Here is a 15,642-nt window from a genome sequence, read left to right on the forward strand (position 1 = left end):
AGCAGCGGGAGCACCCCCTCACCAGCTGATGCCCTTGGTACGCCACTGGGTGCCGGGCCCCCCTTGGAGGCCCGGGCCCGGGGAATTTTGTCCCCCCTGTCTCCCCCTCTCGGCAGCCCTGCCCCCTTCCCAAGAATATTGCCCAGTTCCTAACAAATCTAAAATCCTCCTCCCTGCACCATCATCTCATCCATGCATTGAGACTCCGGAGCTCTGCCTGTGTCTTGGACCCTGCGCGTGCAACAGGTAGCACTTCAGAAAATACTACCCTTGATTCTGGATTTGAGCTTTCTACCTAAGAGTCTAAATTTGGCTTCCAGAACCTCTCCCCCAAATTTTCCTAAGTCATTGGTACGCACATGTACCAAGACAGTCGACTCCGCAGCACTATCTGAAATCCTATCTAGGTGACGCGTGAGGTCCGCCACCTTTGTACCAGGCAGGAAAGTGACCAGGCGATCCTCATGTCCACTAGCCACCCAGCTATCTACATCCTAATAATCAAATCACCAACTACAACAGCCATCCTAACCCTTCCCACTTGGGCAGTTGCTCCTGGAGACACATCCTCGGTGTGTGAGGATATTGCATTCCCTGGTGTGCTGGTCCTGTCTACAGGATTACTTCCAGCCTCACCAGGGTGATGCTCTCCTTTTAGAAGGACCCCCTCCTTCAAGGCAGCACAGGGGCTGCCAGATTGGAGGTTGGACTTCTCTACAACGTTCCTGTAGGCCTCCTCTATGTACCTCTCTGTCTCCCTCAGCTCCTCCAAGTCTGCTACTCAAGAGAACGGACTCGTCTAAGAGCTAGGAGCTCTTTGCATCGAGCACACACATATGACATCTCACCAAATAGGAGATATTCATACATGTAATATTCAATGCAAAAGACAGGAAAACACCCCTCTCACTGCTGGACTACTGTCTGCATCTTAGTATTATAGAATTGTTTAATTAAAACTTCTTAAGGTACTAGGGATAATAGATGAATAGGGTTTGCTTCTTAGAAATTAATTAAATGTAATTCAAACTCTAATGAAAATTGAAAATTCCTCTCTTGTTGTCCTAATTAGAATAATTGACTATAAATGAAGAGTTGAGCTGGGGTGGGTGGGAGTTAGGGTGTGTGGGTGGGAATGAGGACTGAACTGGGCCCTTCTGTGCCTTCTAGAGACTATCCCTCTGTTAATGCTGTGGCAGAAACTTCAAGTTTTAAAACTATGTGGAAAAGGGTATGGAGACTAGCTAATAAAGTTTGCTTGCCTTTTTTTAATTTTAAAATTCTGTGTTTATCAATATTCTACAACTCCTCTTTTAAACCCTAATCTTTAAGATGTGGCAGAAACTTAAGTTTTAAAACAACAGATGAAAAGACGCATTACAGTTAGAGGTTGTTTTGTGTATTGTTGTTCCAGAAAGATTAGTGCATATTTTACTCATAGAATTTCCTGAAGAGGTCTTTAGGTCTTTTCTGAACTGGAGGTAGTTCATGATGCTTCTTATGACTATGGGAATTGAGTTCTACCATTTTGAGCCCAGGTAGCTAAATCCCGCCGTGTAGGTGGACTTGTATAGTATGTTTTTGCAGTTGGGCAGATGAAGTAGTAGGTAACCTCTGGTTGCTGGGTTTGCATTTCTTGGTGATAGTTTGATCATGTCTAGCTTGTAGTCCAGTGAAATGCCAAATAGTATTTTGAAGATGATTGTGCTGGTTTTGAAAAATAGCCTGGCCTTGATTAGGAGCCAGTGTAGCATTATGAGTAGTAGGGTTGCTTTATCATGACCTGCCGAAGCAATTAAAGGGGATACCCGACCATCGACTCTTCAAAAAGTTTCTAAAGACGTTCCTATTTTCAAAAGCCTACTCCCTACCGAGCCTGGCCATTTGACTCTCCAGCTGTTGGTTGGCGGGGGGACTCTGATCCACTAGCTCCTGCTGAACATTTTACCCCTTCAATGTTTTCTCTTGTCTATTCTGTCATCCTATGTTTTACCTTTCCTATTGTATTGTTTCATGCACTGTTGTAAGCCACATTGTGCCAGCGCTTGTGGGAAAATGTGGGATATAAATGCGCTAAATAAATAAATATTTTGAATTTTTGAATATCAATCTTGCTGCTGTGTTTTGGATGGTCTGCAATAATCATAGTAGGTTTTCTTTGCAGCTTACATATGCTTCATTACAGTAGTCTAGTTGGGACAACATCACCATCTGTAGTATGACTGTCTGGGGAAATAATCTCTGATTCTTCTCAGTTTCCATAGTGTTCTGAAGTTTTTGGAGGTGATTGCAGCAACTTGGTCTTCCAGGGTCAGATATTTGTCGAGAACGATTCCTAGTATTTTTATTTGTGTTTCGATTGTTTAAGATTGTAGATCTATTATGAGGTTCTGATAAGTAGTGGGATTGTGCTGGCTGGATAAAACTAGGAGTTTGATTTTGTCTCTGTTCAGTTTAATTTTGACAGTTGTGGCCCAATTTTCCAAGAGGTCGAGTCCTTTTTTGGCCTTATCCAGTATCTCTGTGATGCTGTTGTTGAAAGGTATGTAGATGGTGACATCGTCTCCATATATGAATGGGTTTAAACCCATTTTTTCCAGTTTTTTGCCAAGTGGAGCCATCAGGACATTGACTAATATTGGTGATATCGGGGAACCCTGCGGGACCCCATATTCAGGGATCCAGGAGGCTGAAAATTCATTGGGCATCTTCACAAGGTAGGATCTAGTTCTTAGAAAACAGTTGAACCAGGCTGCTACTGCTCCAGTTACTTCTATGTTGTCGAGCAGGGTCATTAATATTGTGTGATCTACTAGGTTGAAGGCGCTTGACATATTGAATTGTAGTAGTAGTATTGACTGACCTTCGCTTATTATTCTTCTGAATTTTGTGATCAGGGTCATTAAGACTGTTTCAGTGCTATAGCATGGTCTGAAGACTGATTGAGAGCTGTAAAGGACTGAGTAGAGCATTAGGTATTCCATTAATTGTTGTGCTACTAGTCCCTCCATTGTTTTTATCAGCAGTGGTATTGATGCCACTGGTCTGTAATTAGTGAGTTCACTGATCTTTCTGGTGGCGTCTTTAGGGATTGGAGTAAGTATGATGTTGCCCTTGTCAGAAGGGAAATGGCCTTTCAAGAACATGTATTCTATGTGTTCAGTTAAGCATTTGATGAACCAATCTGATGGGTTTTCCATCATGTAGTTTGGGCAGCTGTCTAGTAGGCAATTGGTGTGTGCATATTTTGACAGAAGTGCTTTAACTGAGCTGTTTGTTGGTATCTTAATGGAGGACCAGACTCTGTCTGCCTTGATGTGGTTCTTCGTTGATTTCACACTTGTGTAGGAAATCTATGAGTGTGTTGCACCTAGCTTTGATCTTATTTTTATTATTGTTTCTTCAAAATATTGTGTGAGCTCGTCTGCTGTTGGTAGCTTTTCATTTGGCGTTAGCAGAGCTTGTGTGTTCAGTACATTTTTCATTAGTTCATGTATTTTTTTCGTTTTTATCTCTTCTGGGCACACTCTTTATGGTGCGTTTGTACTTGCTTAGGGCTTTCCTCCATGTGGTTTTGTTCATGTCTGATTTGTTTTTGGACTATTTTTTTCCAGTTTCCTGCACAGTTTTTTTCATCTCTAATAGTTCCTCGTTGAACTAGGGGTGCGATTGTCATTTCCTCTTAGTTTTCATTTCGAGTGATGCTATTTCATTCAGTGTGTTTCCACTTAGTTTGTCCCAGTTTCTCATGAAGTGAATGTTAGTGTTTGTTTGGTTCTTCATTGCTGTTGACCCGAAGCTATGGTTGTCCTTTTCCTCTGGTTAGGGCAGTGTGTAGTGTCCTCAGTTTTCTGTTTTTGCTGTTCTTTTTCCACTGAAGCATGAAGGAGGAGTGGCCTAGTGGTGGACTTTGGTCCTGGGGAACTGGGTTCAATTCCCACTGCAGGCACAGGCAGCTCCTTGTGACTCTGGGCAAGTCACTTAACCCTCCATTGCCCCAGGTACAAATAAGTACCTGTATATAATATGTAAGCCGCATTGAGCCTGCCATGAGTGGGAAAGCACGGGGTACAAATGAAATAAAAAAAAAAAAAAGGTGAGTTTTTTAATGGTCTGACCATCACACTTATGCCCAGTTATGAATCTCTATTGTTATTGTCTAAGAGTCTGTAAGCTAGTATGTCTAATTGGTGACCTTTTACATAAGATGAGGTGGCTGGTGCCATTTTGAAGTTCCTTCGGTTCAGAAAGTTTGTTAGAAGCCTGGTGTTGGCGTCATATTGCTTGACTAGGTGTAGATTGATATCACCTAGTGGAAGGACATTCGAGAAGTTTGTGTACATGCTTGATATGAAGCCCATGAAGTCGTCTTGGGCATTGGACCATCTTCCAGGTGGGCAGTACAAAAGTATACCGCATAATTGATCAGTTAATGTTGAGTCTGTGATTTTGTATGCCATGATTTCAATCACAGGGGATATGTGTTCAGCTGTGGTTTCTACTGTAAAGAAGGATTTGTATATTAAGGCAACCCTGTCTCCTTTCTTTTTAGTTCTGTTGATATGTGTTATTTTATATCCTGGCGGACATAAGTCAAGCAGTACTGGGCCGTCTCGCATTTGCAGCCACGTTTCTGTTATGCTCAGTTTCAATCCAGTCTCTAATTATGGATGACTTATTAACTGCTGATCTTGCATTTATGTAACTAGAAAAAGGAATGCAGAATATCTTGCAGATTCAAATTTCGCTAAAGAAGGGCTGATGATCATTCAAGGCAATGTGCTGCTGTATACTGCCACCAAATAAAGTGGAAGACCACAGTAAACTGCCTTAAAAGTCAGGATAATAATTTTAAGTTTAATCCTGTACTGAAATGAAAATCAGTGATACTGAATGATATTATAATGAAATGACATGGTCCGTTTTCAAGCTTGTCTCAAAAATGCATAGCCAAATATGAAGAGACTGAAGTCCCTTTAAAATGATTTGTGAGACCCCTGCATAGATGAAATTACAAGAAACAAAGTGCCTGTAATAAAGAATGAAATGTGGCACTGTCAAAATAATGGTGAATAGAATGAAATTGGTATTCTATATATATAAAAGGCACCTCCAACGTTCGAATGAAGCCTCAAGTCGGAACTTGAGGCGCCCGGGATATCTGGTTTGGCCTTCAGTGTCTGCCCCGCCCTCACGTCACAACGTGATGACGTCGAGGGCGGAGCAAACACACTCGACGAATCAAGGAACCCCAGCTCTGTTTTCACTCCCCACGAGGTTCGTCACCTCCTCTCTTCACCCCCCCCCCAAGTACGCAGCTTCCCTGCCCTCTCCACTCGCCCACGAGGTCGCCGCTTCCCCTCTCCACCCCCCCCCCCCAAGGTTGCCTCTTCCATTCTCCACCCCCCCAGTTCGACGCTTCCCCTCTCCATCCGCGAGCGAAGTCGCTGCTTCCCCTATGCTATGCACCCCCTCCCCCAAGGTCGCCTCGTTCAAACTCCACCCTCCCCCCGAGTTTGCCGCTTCCCCTCTCAACCCCACCCCCTGAGGTCGCCGCTTCCCAAATCCACCCTCCCCCCCTCAAAGATCGTCGCTTATCTTAAAAACAAACAAAAAAAACCGAAACGCAGGCAGCCTTCAGCCATTGGCTGTCTGCTCTGCAGCCACTCATCTCTCCTCTCACTGGCCCTGGAGCGCAGGAACAGCAAGTTCAAAACAACTTCCTGGTACCTGTGCTCCAACGGGGACAGAAAGAGGAGAGAAGAGCAGCAGCAGAGCACACAATCAATGCCTGAATGCTGTATTCAGTGCCTGGGAGCAAAGAACAGGGAGGGAGGAGGGCATGGGGTGAAGAGGGGGGCAGGGAGGAGGAAGGGAGGGCAGACTGGAAAGTTGACGGTGAGCAGAGGGGGAGGAAGAGGAGCACAGAAGGGGAAGGGGAATGACCACCTGCTTAAAACACTCACACATATACACACACACACTCTTTCAAACACATACACTCACTCTGAGGGGGAGAGGGTGGCCTGGAACTTGGAGGGTGACTGGGGCGGTGAGAGGAGGGGGAAGAAGAGGGGCACGGTAGGGGGAGGGGAATGCACCACCTGCTTAAAACACTCACACATACACAGAAACACACACACACTCTTTCAAACACACACACTCTCTCCCTCAATCACTCACTCACTCATTCACACACAAAGTCTATATATATCAAATGCACACTCACATTCTCACACAGACAGCCTCACTCTATGTCACACATACTTGCACATTCACTCAGTCTCTCTCACACACACACTCTCTCTCTCTCAAACATACACACTACCGATGAAAACCATGCTAGCGCCAGTTTCATTGGTATCAGAAACAAGCCTTTTTTACTAGTATAATAATAATAATAATAAAAACAATTTGTAAAACTGGATATTTATGGTTCAAAAGAGAGATGGAAAATCTATTATAATTCCAATATATTAAAATTAATCTACTGACTGATTGCATGCATATCTAACTTATGAATATTCATTGCAAATATCCTGAAAACCTGACTGGCTGAGTTCCCTCAGGACACGTTTGGGAACCACTGACCTAAGTAAATGACACTTAAACTGCCCCTATTTGTGTTTGTGTGTGTGTGGGGGGTTGTATTTATTCATTTATTTTACTTTATTATTCAGTTATTTAAAATTCTTCTAACCTGCCTATATACTAAGCATAAAATACAAAATAACAGTAATAGAAATACAAGACACAGAGAACACACAGTTTTAATATTTTCAAAGTAATGATGTCTGGGGACAAAGACAGATTAGGGGCCTGAAATTTAATTAAGTGGGGGCTAAAGCTGCAGGTTCATTTTGGGCACCCAAAACCCGTTAGGGATGGGCTGCTGTTTGCAATGAAATATCATTCACCAATAATACTGTACACTCTTGGGGAGGGAATTCAGTAACGGTTGCCCAAAGTTAGGCATTAGGATGATCCATACTAAGCTAGTATTCTGTAAAGAGTGCTCTACATGGAATGACCTATTTTTTGGCACGAGAGGCAGCATGTCTATGGGCAGAGAGTAGCCATGTCCTGTGCTAATTGGGTAGTGTGGGTACATTGCCGCATGCTGCCTGATTAGCGCGGGAGCCCTTACCGCCTAGCAAATAGACGACGGTAAGGGCTCCTGCAGTGATGGCCACGCGCTAATAGGAAAATTAGCTTGTGTCCATTACAGGAAAATATGCAAATATGGCCATTTTACCACCAAGCTACAAGTGGCCGCAGTGCACAGCAAACCCACTCATTACATACAGCACCGGCCCCTTTTGAGTGGAACTTAGTAAAAGGGTCCCTATGTTTAGTTCCAAATTATCAGCAAGCTGTGGCCCTGTCTAGGCTCTCTACCGTTCCTAGTTACACCACTGTTTGCTTTTTAACTGAATTCCACAGCATTATCAGAAGCCCTGCGCTGTTCCAAATAGCGCTGGAAGAGCACGGGGCTATAACGCCCCTATGATCAAAGCTAATAGCATGCAAATTTACGTGCGCTATTAGCTCTGATCATAGGGGTACTTCTCTGATTATAGGGTTACTTCTGTAGGAGGATTGTGCCTGGGCATGTGCCCAAGGCACAATCCTTCCGCAGAAGTTGTTTGACAGGTCCAGGCTGTCAAAAATCTGGATGTCTCAAACAGCAGAAACCTAAGCCCACCCCCCCCCCACCCCCACACCAACACAACACCTGGAGGTGCGGTGGACTTCCAGGACCCTCCTCCCAAAGCACAAAAAAACCCTGGTGGTCCAGTGGGACCGCTAGATTCCCACTTCCACCCCCCCCCCCCACACACACACACATCACACAGAAACACCCTTGTTTGGTGCGCTGCCTGCTGATCATGAGGGATGAATGCGGGAGACCCTTGTTTGCATGCGTTTGCATGCAATTAGCGTTCAGAGCTGGCAAGCGCGTTATTACACACGCTCACCGGTTCTGATCATCAGGCAGAAGCAAACACAGGTGGTAGTATGGCACTACTGGCCTCTAGCACCCATGTTTGCTTCTGATCATCAGCCCATATGTATCTGTTCAAAATATAGCGGATGATGGTAGATAAAGATCAAATTGGCCCATACAGTCTGCAAAGTTGAAATTGTTCCCCTTTGGGTAGTTGAGGATATAAATTTTCATAGGCAACCCAACAACTAATTTTCCCCACCCTCATTCTTAACGTTTAATTAAAACTTTTTATACCGCCTAATCTATTACAACGTAGGTCTAGGCAGTCTTAGCTACTAAAATAATATCAGTCAAAAGGTAGAAGGAAAGCCAATTTCAGATAGGATAGAAACAACCAAAGATTCATACATTCCAAAAATATTCTAATAACCAGTGGCGTACCAAGGGTGGGGGGGGCGCCGCGCGCCTTGGGGTTCTTCATTTTCATGCTCCCTTTGCCCCTTCCTGTTCCGGGGCAGAGGGAACATGAAAACGAAGAGCCGTCAGGCGTGCGGCACCCCCCCCCCCCCAGCAGCGTGCACCCGGGGGGGTTCTTTCGCCGGGGGGGGGGCATAGTGCTGTTCCGGGGGGGGGGGCGCTGCACCCGGGGGCGGGGCACATCGGCTATCCGCCCCGGGTGTCAGCCCCCCCCCCTAGGAACGCCACTGCTAATAACGAAAAGATAAGCAAACCAAAAACATTCTTGTCTTTTATCTGACCCCTGAAGTTTTCAGTTTTCTTCTAGAACATTTTTGGGAGGGGTAACTATAAGGCAATTGTGTAAAACATGAAATTACACAGAAGGTTATGCCTCAGTTGACTGCCAACCTTAACTACTGAAAATAAAAGTATGCAGTTTGGGGGTCATTTGAAATTCTGCATGGTGGGATGTGAATTAAAAAAAAAACATTTTTAATCTAATTAATGCAGTCAGACTTGAAAAGGCATATCACAGCAGTTAATCTTCATCCATGCTTCAGGTGTATGAAGCATGACAACATGACATTGAAACAAAGCAGTTTAAACCTCATGGAAAGTGCTTAAATGAGCCATTCACACCATACATCTGAAGAGTCTCTGTTTTTCCAAAGAGAAAGCTGATGTTTACAGCTGTAAAGTCTGATAGCTGAATTTTGCTGAGGGATTTAAGGCAGTACTGTGTGTTACATACAAACTGTTTTAGAAAATACATACTGGGGTTTTATTTCTAAATGTGCAAATGGGATTTAGACACCAGAAAAGGCAAAACAGTTTAAATGCAGGCAAAGGAAATCAATTTGCTTGTTTCAGTTTTTTTTGCAGTACATAAATCTCCTATATACTGGTGATGCACATCTGAGCTCAAGGCCTGAATCAGACTTTTAAAGATTACAATTTTTGCAGAAAGGCATGTTCATATTTCACTCACCTAAGCAAGAGAACACAGAACTGGTGAGAGAGAGATGAAAAGAGAAAACAGGGAACTAGATGAAAGAATTTTTAAGTATTTTTCTACCCTGCTACTCACTAAAATTGCAATAACCATTGTTCTGTCCCCTGACAGCCTTGCTTTAGTTTGTAGTGGGATCCTAAAATGTGTTTAATGCCTTTACTGTTATTCTCATATCTAAGAACTTTCATGGCTGCAGCTCTCACAGCAAAGATATGTGAGCAATGCATTGTGTGTAGTTTGCAGGTAAATGCAGCCACACTTGCTTGGCTGTATAAGAACTGTTACCACTGGTTGTGAGGCTGCCCAGACCTCTTCTCTCTCTCAGCCAAGCTTGGCTCTTATGTCTTCCTGCTATCATTTCCTGGTCATTCTTACTATCTCTGTCCCGAGAGGTCAGCCAGGTACGACCTTTCCCTCCAATCGAGGGCCGTCCTCTAACACATCCCTTGCCACCCGGTGGCAGACTCTGTCCCTATTGGTCCTTACCTGCTTCTTCCTGGGCTTGTGTGAGCCTTCTTGACCTCTTTGTCCCCTTCGACATGAGGCATTCACCATCTTGCTTCAGACAGCTATGTCCTGCTGAAACTCCCTGCAATGAACTTGGTTTTTTACCTTGAAAATATCTCCTCCCTAATGAGATATAGCACATTCCAGTCACCCAGCTTTGAACCACTTCTATCTGCTCAACTATTTCTCACCTGCAATAAAGCTACCTCTCTTCAGGTCTCCACCTCCAACCACTGAAACAGCTCTAAGGATTACGGAGTCTCTGTGCCCTGGAGCCATACTTCTGAACATCTGACTGTGAGTAAATTACCTGTGATTTATTCAATAAAAGAGACTACATAAAAATAATAGAGACTCCAGGTGTGACTGGTGTGCCAAGGTTATACTCCAAGATATTGAGACTTTAAGTTAACAAGCCTCAAGAGTCTTGACACCATATTGATAACAAATAAGTCACAAACACTGTTGAACACTTTACAACAATGTAAACACAACATGTGCATCTGGGTTCCCTACTGCAAGGAGCTACCCATGGTATAAGGGCTGTGTTTCCCAAGTCCAGTCCTGGAGTACTCCTCATCAGTCAGGTTTTCAGGATATCCACAATGAATATGGATGAACTTGATTTGCATACACAGCCTCCATTATTTGTTGTAGATTTCTTTCATGCATATTCATTGTGGATATCCTGAAAATCTGACTGACAAGGGGTACTCCAGGACCGGACTTGGGAAATACTAGTATAGGGTAACCCAGTGAGGCTGGAGTGGAGCCACAACCAAGAGCTGGAGCAAGTCAGAATGCGATAAGTCAGCAAATACTGGAGCTAGAAGAAGCAAGAGCAAAGCAGGACTCAGAAGCATCTTCTCAATTCCTTGGAACAACCAGGAAAACAGCTAGAAGCTAAAAGCTCAGTTCTCTGCATGAGGGTGGATAGCTTTCTGTTGCTAAGTACTCTTCCTGCTTCCACCCAGTCCCACCTCTGCAATTCCAGCTCTAAAGTTGTTCTCGTGCCCAAGGATTCTGTTTTTCTCCAGCCAACCCCAGTTTGTCATTATTTAGATGGACTTAGGGAAAATCTACTGCTTATTTCTAGGATAAGCAGCATAAATTCTATTTTACTGTTTTGGGATCTTGTCAGGTACTTGTAAACCTGGATTGGCCACTGTTGGAAACAGGATACTGGGCTTGATGTCCCAATATGGCAACACTTATGTTCTTATGACTCTACTGGCACCTAACCATGATATCATCAACGGTTTGACTTACCGCACAATTACTAACGGGATGCTACACTTCAACTTTAGAAAGCTTTTCAGAAGGCTTTGAAGACTCATTTGTTTTCTTTAATGTTTAAGTTATGTAATTTTTTATTTTTATTTGTTTTTGTAAATTCCTGATGTATGTTCAGTTTTTACATTGTGTTACCTCGCCTTGAATTCCTAGCAGGAGAGTTGGCAGATTACAAGCACCAGATAATATAACGTAACAGTTTCAGCATGATCAGTTGCTCCTAAGTAGCCAAAAATCAGACTGCATCAAACATTCCACATGTATCTGCTTATAAAGTATTTCAGTAATCACATTCTAGTCAAGGAACTTGTCTAAGTACACTCACAATTCTGTCTAGGAAGGTCTACAACAGTCTATTATATAATTGAGATTGCAATTAATCAGCTTGCATAGTCAACCACAATCCCCTCAGGAAGTTCATAATAAAGCATGGAGATATACTGGTTGTAGAGAATTGGGGACAAAAGTTTTGGCAACTTTTATTGAAGCACACTACTGGTCTTACCTGGTTAAGAGGTACATGAGCTTCTAAAGAAGGGTGTGTCTTAAAAGCACTAGCATGGATCATTTTCATAGAAATTTATGCTGGCCCACACTGAAGCATTATTCAATGTACAGGAATATAACTCACTTTGAAAAAAGGTGTGGGCTAAATCCAAATAAAATAAATAAATAAATTATCCTTCATTATTACTGCCAGAAGAAAGTGTGTAGCCTTTTTGAAATGGTAAAATCTGGCTATACAGTGAAAAATGCAAATAGAAAAGCAACTGTACTTACTCTTGTATATCAAACTCCAGATTTTCAGGTGAAACCTGTCCTGTCATAGGATGTCTAAATGTTGTAGTTTTCTGGTTGTGACTGCAAAACAGCAAGATATTGACTAATTAAAATCCTGAACAATTTTATAGTTGTTTTTTAAAGCCAGGTTCTATAAACCTGAAAGATTGCTTACTGCATAACGCACAAGAGAAAAAATGCAAAACAGATTTTTTTCTGTCATGTCAGAAAGCATCATTGTTTTCATTCATTTTCACACAAGTGTGTTAAATCTAACATTTGTGTGATTCTCTAGAGACACCAACAGAAGCCCATGTATTGCAGTTAGAAGAACTGTGCTTGCGTGAAAGCTCCACACTAGCAGGCAGAATGGCAAATTCACTTAACTTTTGTAATTTACCTCAAGGGTTCTGAAAAGCTCAAAATATGTACAGCTGCACTAAGATAGCATCTTAAAAACTTCACAGGTCTTTTAGGAGGCAATTCTATAATGCCAAGCTCTGGCTCTGTCACTGAAACACAGCCTGTGTTGGGTCTAATAAAGGACTCTTGGCTTTCCTATACTTGAATGAACCTTGGTGCTTCTTTTTGCCAATTCTATAATGCCATCTGTGCACCAAGATGACATTATAGAATACTAGTGTAAGTTGGCATGGGTGCTCCTAAATTTAGGCATGACCATTTATGCCATGTCAATGGTAGGTGCAAATGGGTGTGGCTATATGTAACTACTGACAATTGTTTAACTGACAGTATTCTTATAAGTTATGTGCATTACTTAATGACACACCCATGGCCCACTTATGTGCACATCCCCTGTGGTTCCATGCAAGTCTATAGAGTCATGTAGTGAGTCCGAGTGGAGAAAAAAATGTAGCAACTCTGACTCCAGCTTCAAAGTAGAATCTTATAACATTATAATATAAGGTACATTTATCATTCATATTTTTTTTGGTTCAGTATTTGTGGTCTACTAGTTCTAATTTTATACATAGAGAAATAGCCTATGTTTCTGTAATTAATCAAAGTTCTCTAAGATTTACTACATATAGTAGGAGTCGAGGTCAGACAGTAGAAAAATAGAGGAGTCTGAGGCAAAGGTTTGATGTTATCAACTCCACAGCCCTGGTTACGCACTATAGCTCACCTGGGCACTACCTTAAAGAATAGCGTACAGTGCACATTTGTGTATAACTACCAATTAATGGTGCCTTTGACACACAAGTGGCGTGTACATCTAGGCACAAATTTATATAATCACCTCAATCTATAAGGCACTCTTGATTTGACAGTGATCAACTATTCCACGAAGTTCAACCTCAGCATGGCAATCTGAATTTTCCAAATAACACCTTTTCCCAATTTCAAAACTTTTAAGCTTCCTGAGTTCAGAATGAAGCCACCCAGACTTAGAGGGTCCTTTTACTAAACCAAGCTAAAAAGTAGCCAGCAGTAGCTTTAGCAAGTGAGTTTCCTGCACGCTCAAGCCACTTTTTAGTGCACCTCTAAAATGGCCAAATTTCTATTTCTGCCATCAATAGCCATGCACTAATTTCCAAATTAGCATGTGGCAATTACCACCTGAGCCAGTGGCGTTCAGAGGGGCGCTGACACCCGGGGCCGATAGCCGATGCGCCCGCCCCCCGGGTGCAGCGCGACACCCCCCACCCTGGCGAAAGAACCCCCAGGTGCACGCCGCTGGGGGGGTGCCGCGCGCCGGTCAGTGTCGTTGGTTTCCATGCTCCCTCTGCCCCGGAACAGGTTACATCCTGTTCCAGGGAAGAGGGAGCATGGAAACCAACGAAGCTGACCGGCGCGCGGCACCACCCCCAGCGGCGTGCACCCGGGGCAGACTGCCCCCACCTTGGTACGTCACTGACCTGAGCCCTTACTGCCACTTATTTAGTAGGTGGTAAGGACCTCACTACTACTCCATACGGTAATCGGGCAGTGAGCAGTAATGTGCCTACTCCCCGCTTCCAGTGCTAGAAAAAGTGAAGATACTTGCCTGTAGCAGGTATTCTCTGAGGCCAGCAGGCTGATTATTCTAACACGTGGGTCGACGTCCGTGTCGGCCCGGGAACCAGCATTTTGCCATAGCAAAAACAAAAAGGTTTTGCTAGAGTCTTCTGGCGCACATGCAGCACGCACCGTGCATGCGCGGACTGATTTCCTGCCGGCCGTGCGAGCACGTACCTCAGTTAAATCAAAAAGTATACAATAACTCCAAATGGGAGATGGGAGGGATTGTGAGAATCAGCCTGCTGACCTCGGAGAATACCTGCTACAGGTAAGTATCTTCATCTTCTACGAGGACAAGCAGGCTGCTTATTCCATAGCGTCCCCAGATCAATCCAGAGACTTGTGGGTTATATCCCTCCTCTAGCAGGTTAGATAGAGAGAACACCGAAGTTCGCCACAAGAGGGCATGTGCAGCCAAGCTAACTTCAGTATTCTCTCTATCTAGCAGGTAGAAGGGTGCATAAAGTGCAGCTCTGTTGTTGAGGCTCCTATCCCGTTCCCTCGGGTGTGTTGAGCGTTGGGGTTGAGGTGCTGGTGCACAGTTTTGGGATACACCTGGTGGTGCCAGGTCCCTACCCTTCCTCCCCCTGTCCAGCTGGCAGCTAATTCTTCTAAGGATTATAACTATTTCCTCCTCTGGGGAATCTCTGCCCAGATTGATTAGAAGAGGGGGAGTTGCCCGCAGGTGAAGGGGATGAATCCCACCCGCGGCAAGGCTATTCCAGAAGAGAAGAGGTCATTTCCTTTTGAACCCTTGAAAAAAGCTTCATTAAAGGACATTACTTGTGAAAACGATATTCTTGGTGGCAATGGCGTCAGCCAGAGAGGTGTTGGAGCTTCAAGCACTTTCCTGCAGAGACCCATTTCTCCGTTTTTCGGAAGCAGGTGGTGTCGGTGAGTACCGGTTCCATCATTTCTTCCTAAGGTAGTCTCCTCCCGTTTTCATATTAACCAGGAAGTGATCTTGCCATCTTTTAAAAAAGAAGATATCCTCACAATTTTCAAGCTTTACGATGTCTTGATGTTAAGAGAGCAGTGCTCTGTTATTTGGAAGCGACTAATTCCTTTCGGAAGTCAGATCATTTGTTTTGTTCTTTTTGCAGGACAAAAGAAAGGCAGCAGGGCATCTAAGGCTACTATCGCTCGTTGGCTTAGGGAGGCGATTGCGTCTGCTTACCTGTTGATGGGAAAGTCTTCCCCTCTTCACGTTCAAACTCATTCAACTAGGGCTCAAGCTGCTTCCTTTGTGGAGTGTAGGTTGGGTTCCGGTGGAGGACATTTGTAAGGCGGCGACCTGGTCTTCGTTGCATACCTTTGTGTGAAGCATTACCGTCTTGATGTAGCAGCGCGTCGTGACGCAACTTTCTGGGGCTTCGGTCTTATCTGCTGGGATTCTCGTGGTCCCATCCTTGATGAGGATTGCTTTTGTACATCCCACAAGTCTCTGGATTGATCTGGGGACGCTATGGAAGGTAAAATTATGTCTTACCTGATAATTTTCTTTCCATTAGTCCCTCAGATCAATCCAGAGGCCCTCCCCTGGGTTTCGACAGTTTGCTCAGATTCATTATAATTCATTTTGATTTACTCGGTTCTGTTCACGTTCTGTTGTTACAAT

General features: G+C 43.8%; 1 protein-coding gene across 1 annotated transcript in view; it reads right to left on the minus strand.

Moving 5' to 3' along the window:
- PLEKHA7 (pleckstrin homology domain containing A7) overlaps positions 1–15,642 on the minus strand; it is a 927,681-nt gene that overhangs the window by 450,333 nt on the left and 461,706 nt on the right. Inside the window, 1 exon segment of the mRNA XM_030201054.1 lies at positions 12,003–12,083. Within this exon segment, the coding sequence (XP_030056914.1) occupies positions 12,003–12,083 (81 nt within the window).

The sequence above is a fragment of the Microcaecilia unicolor genome, chromosome 4, assembly GCF_901765095.1.
Source record: "Microcaecilia unicolor chromosome 4, aMicUni1.1, whole genome shotgun sequence".
Lineage (NCBI taxonomy): Eukaryota > Metazoa > Chordata > Amphibia > Gymnophiona > Siphonopidae > Microcaecilia > Microcaecilia unicolor.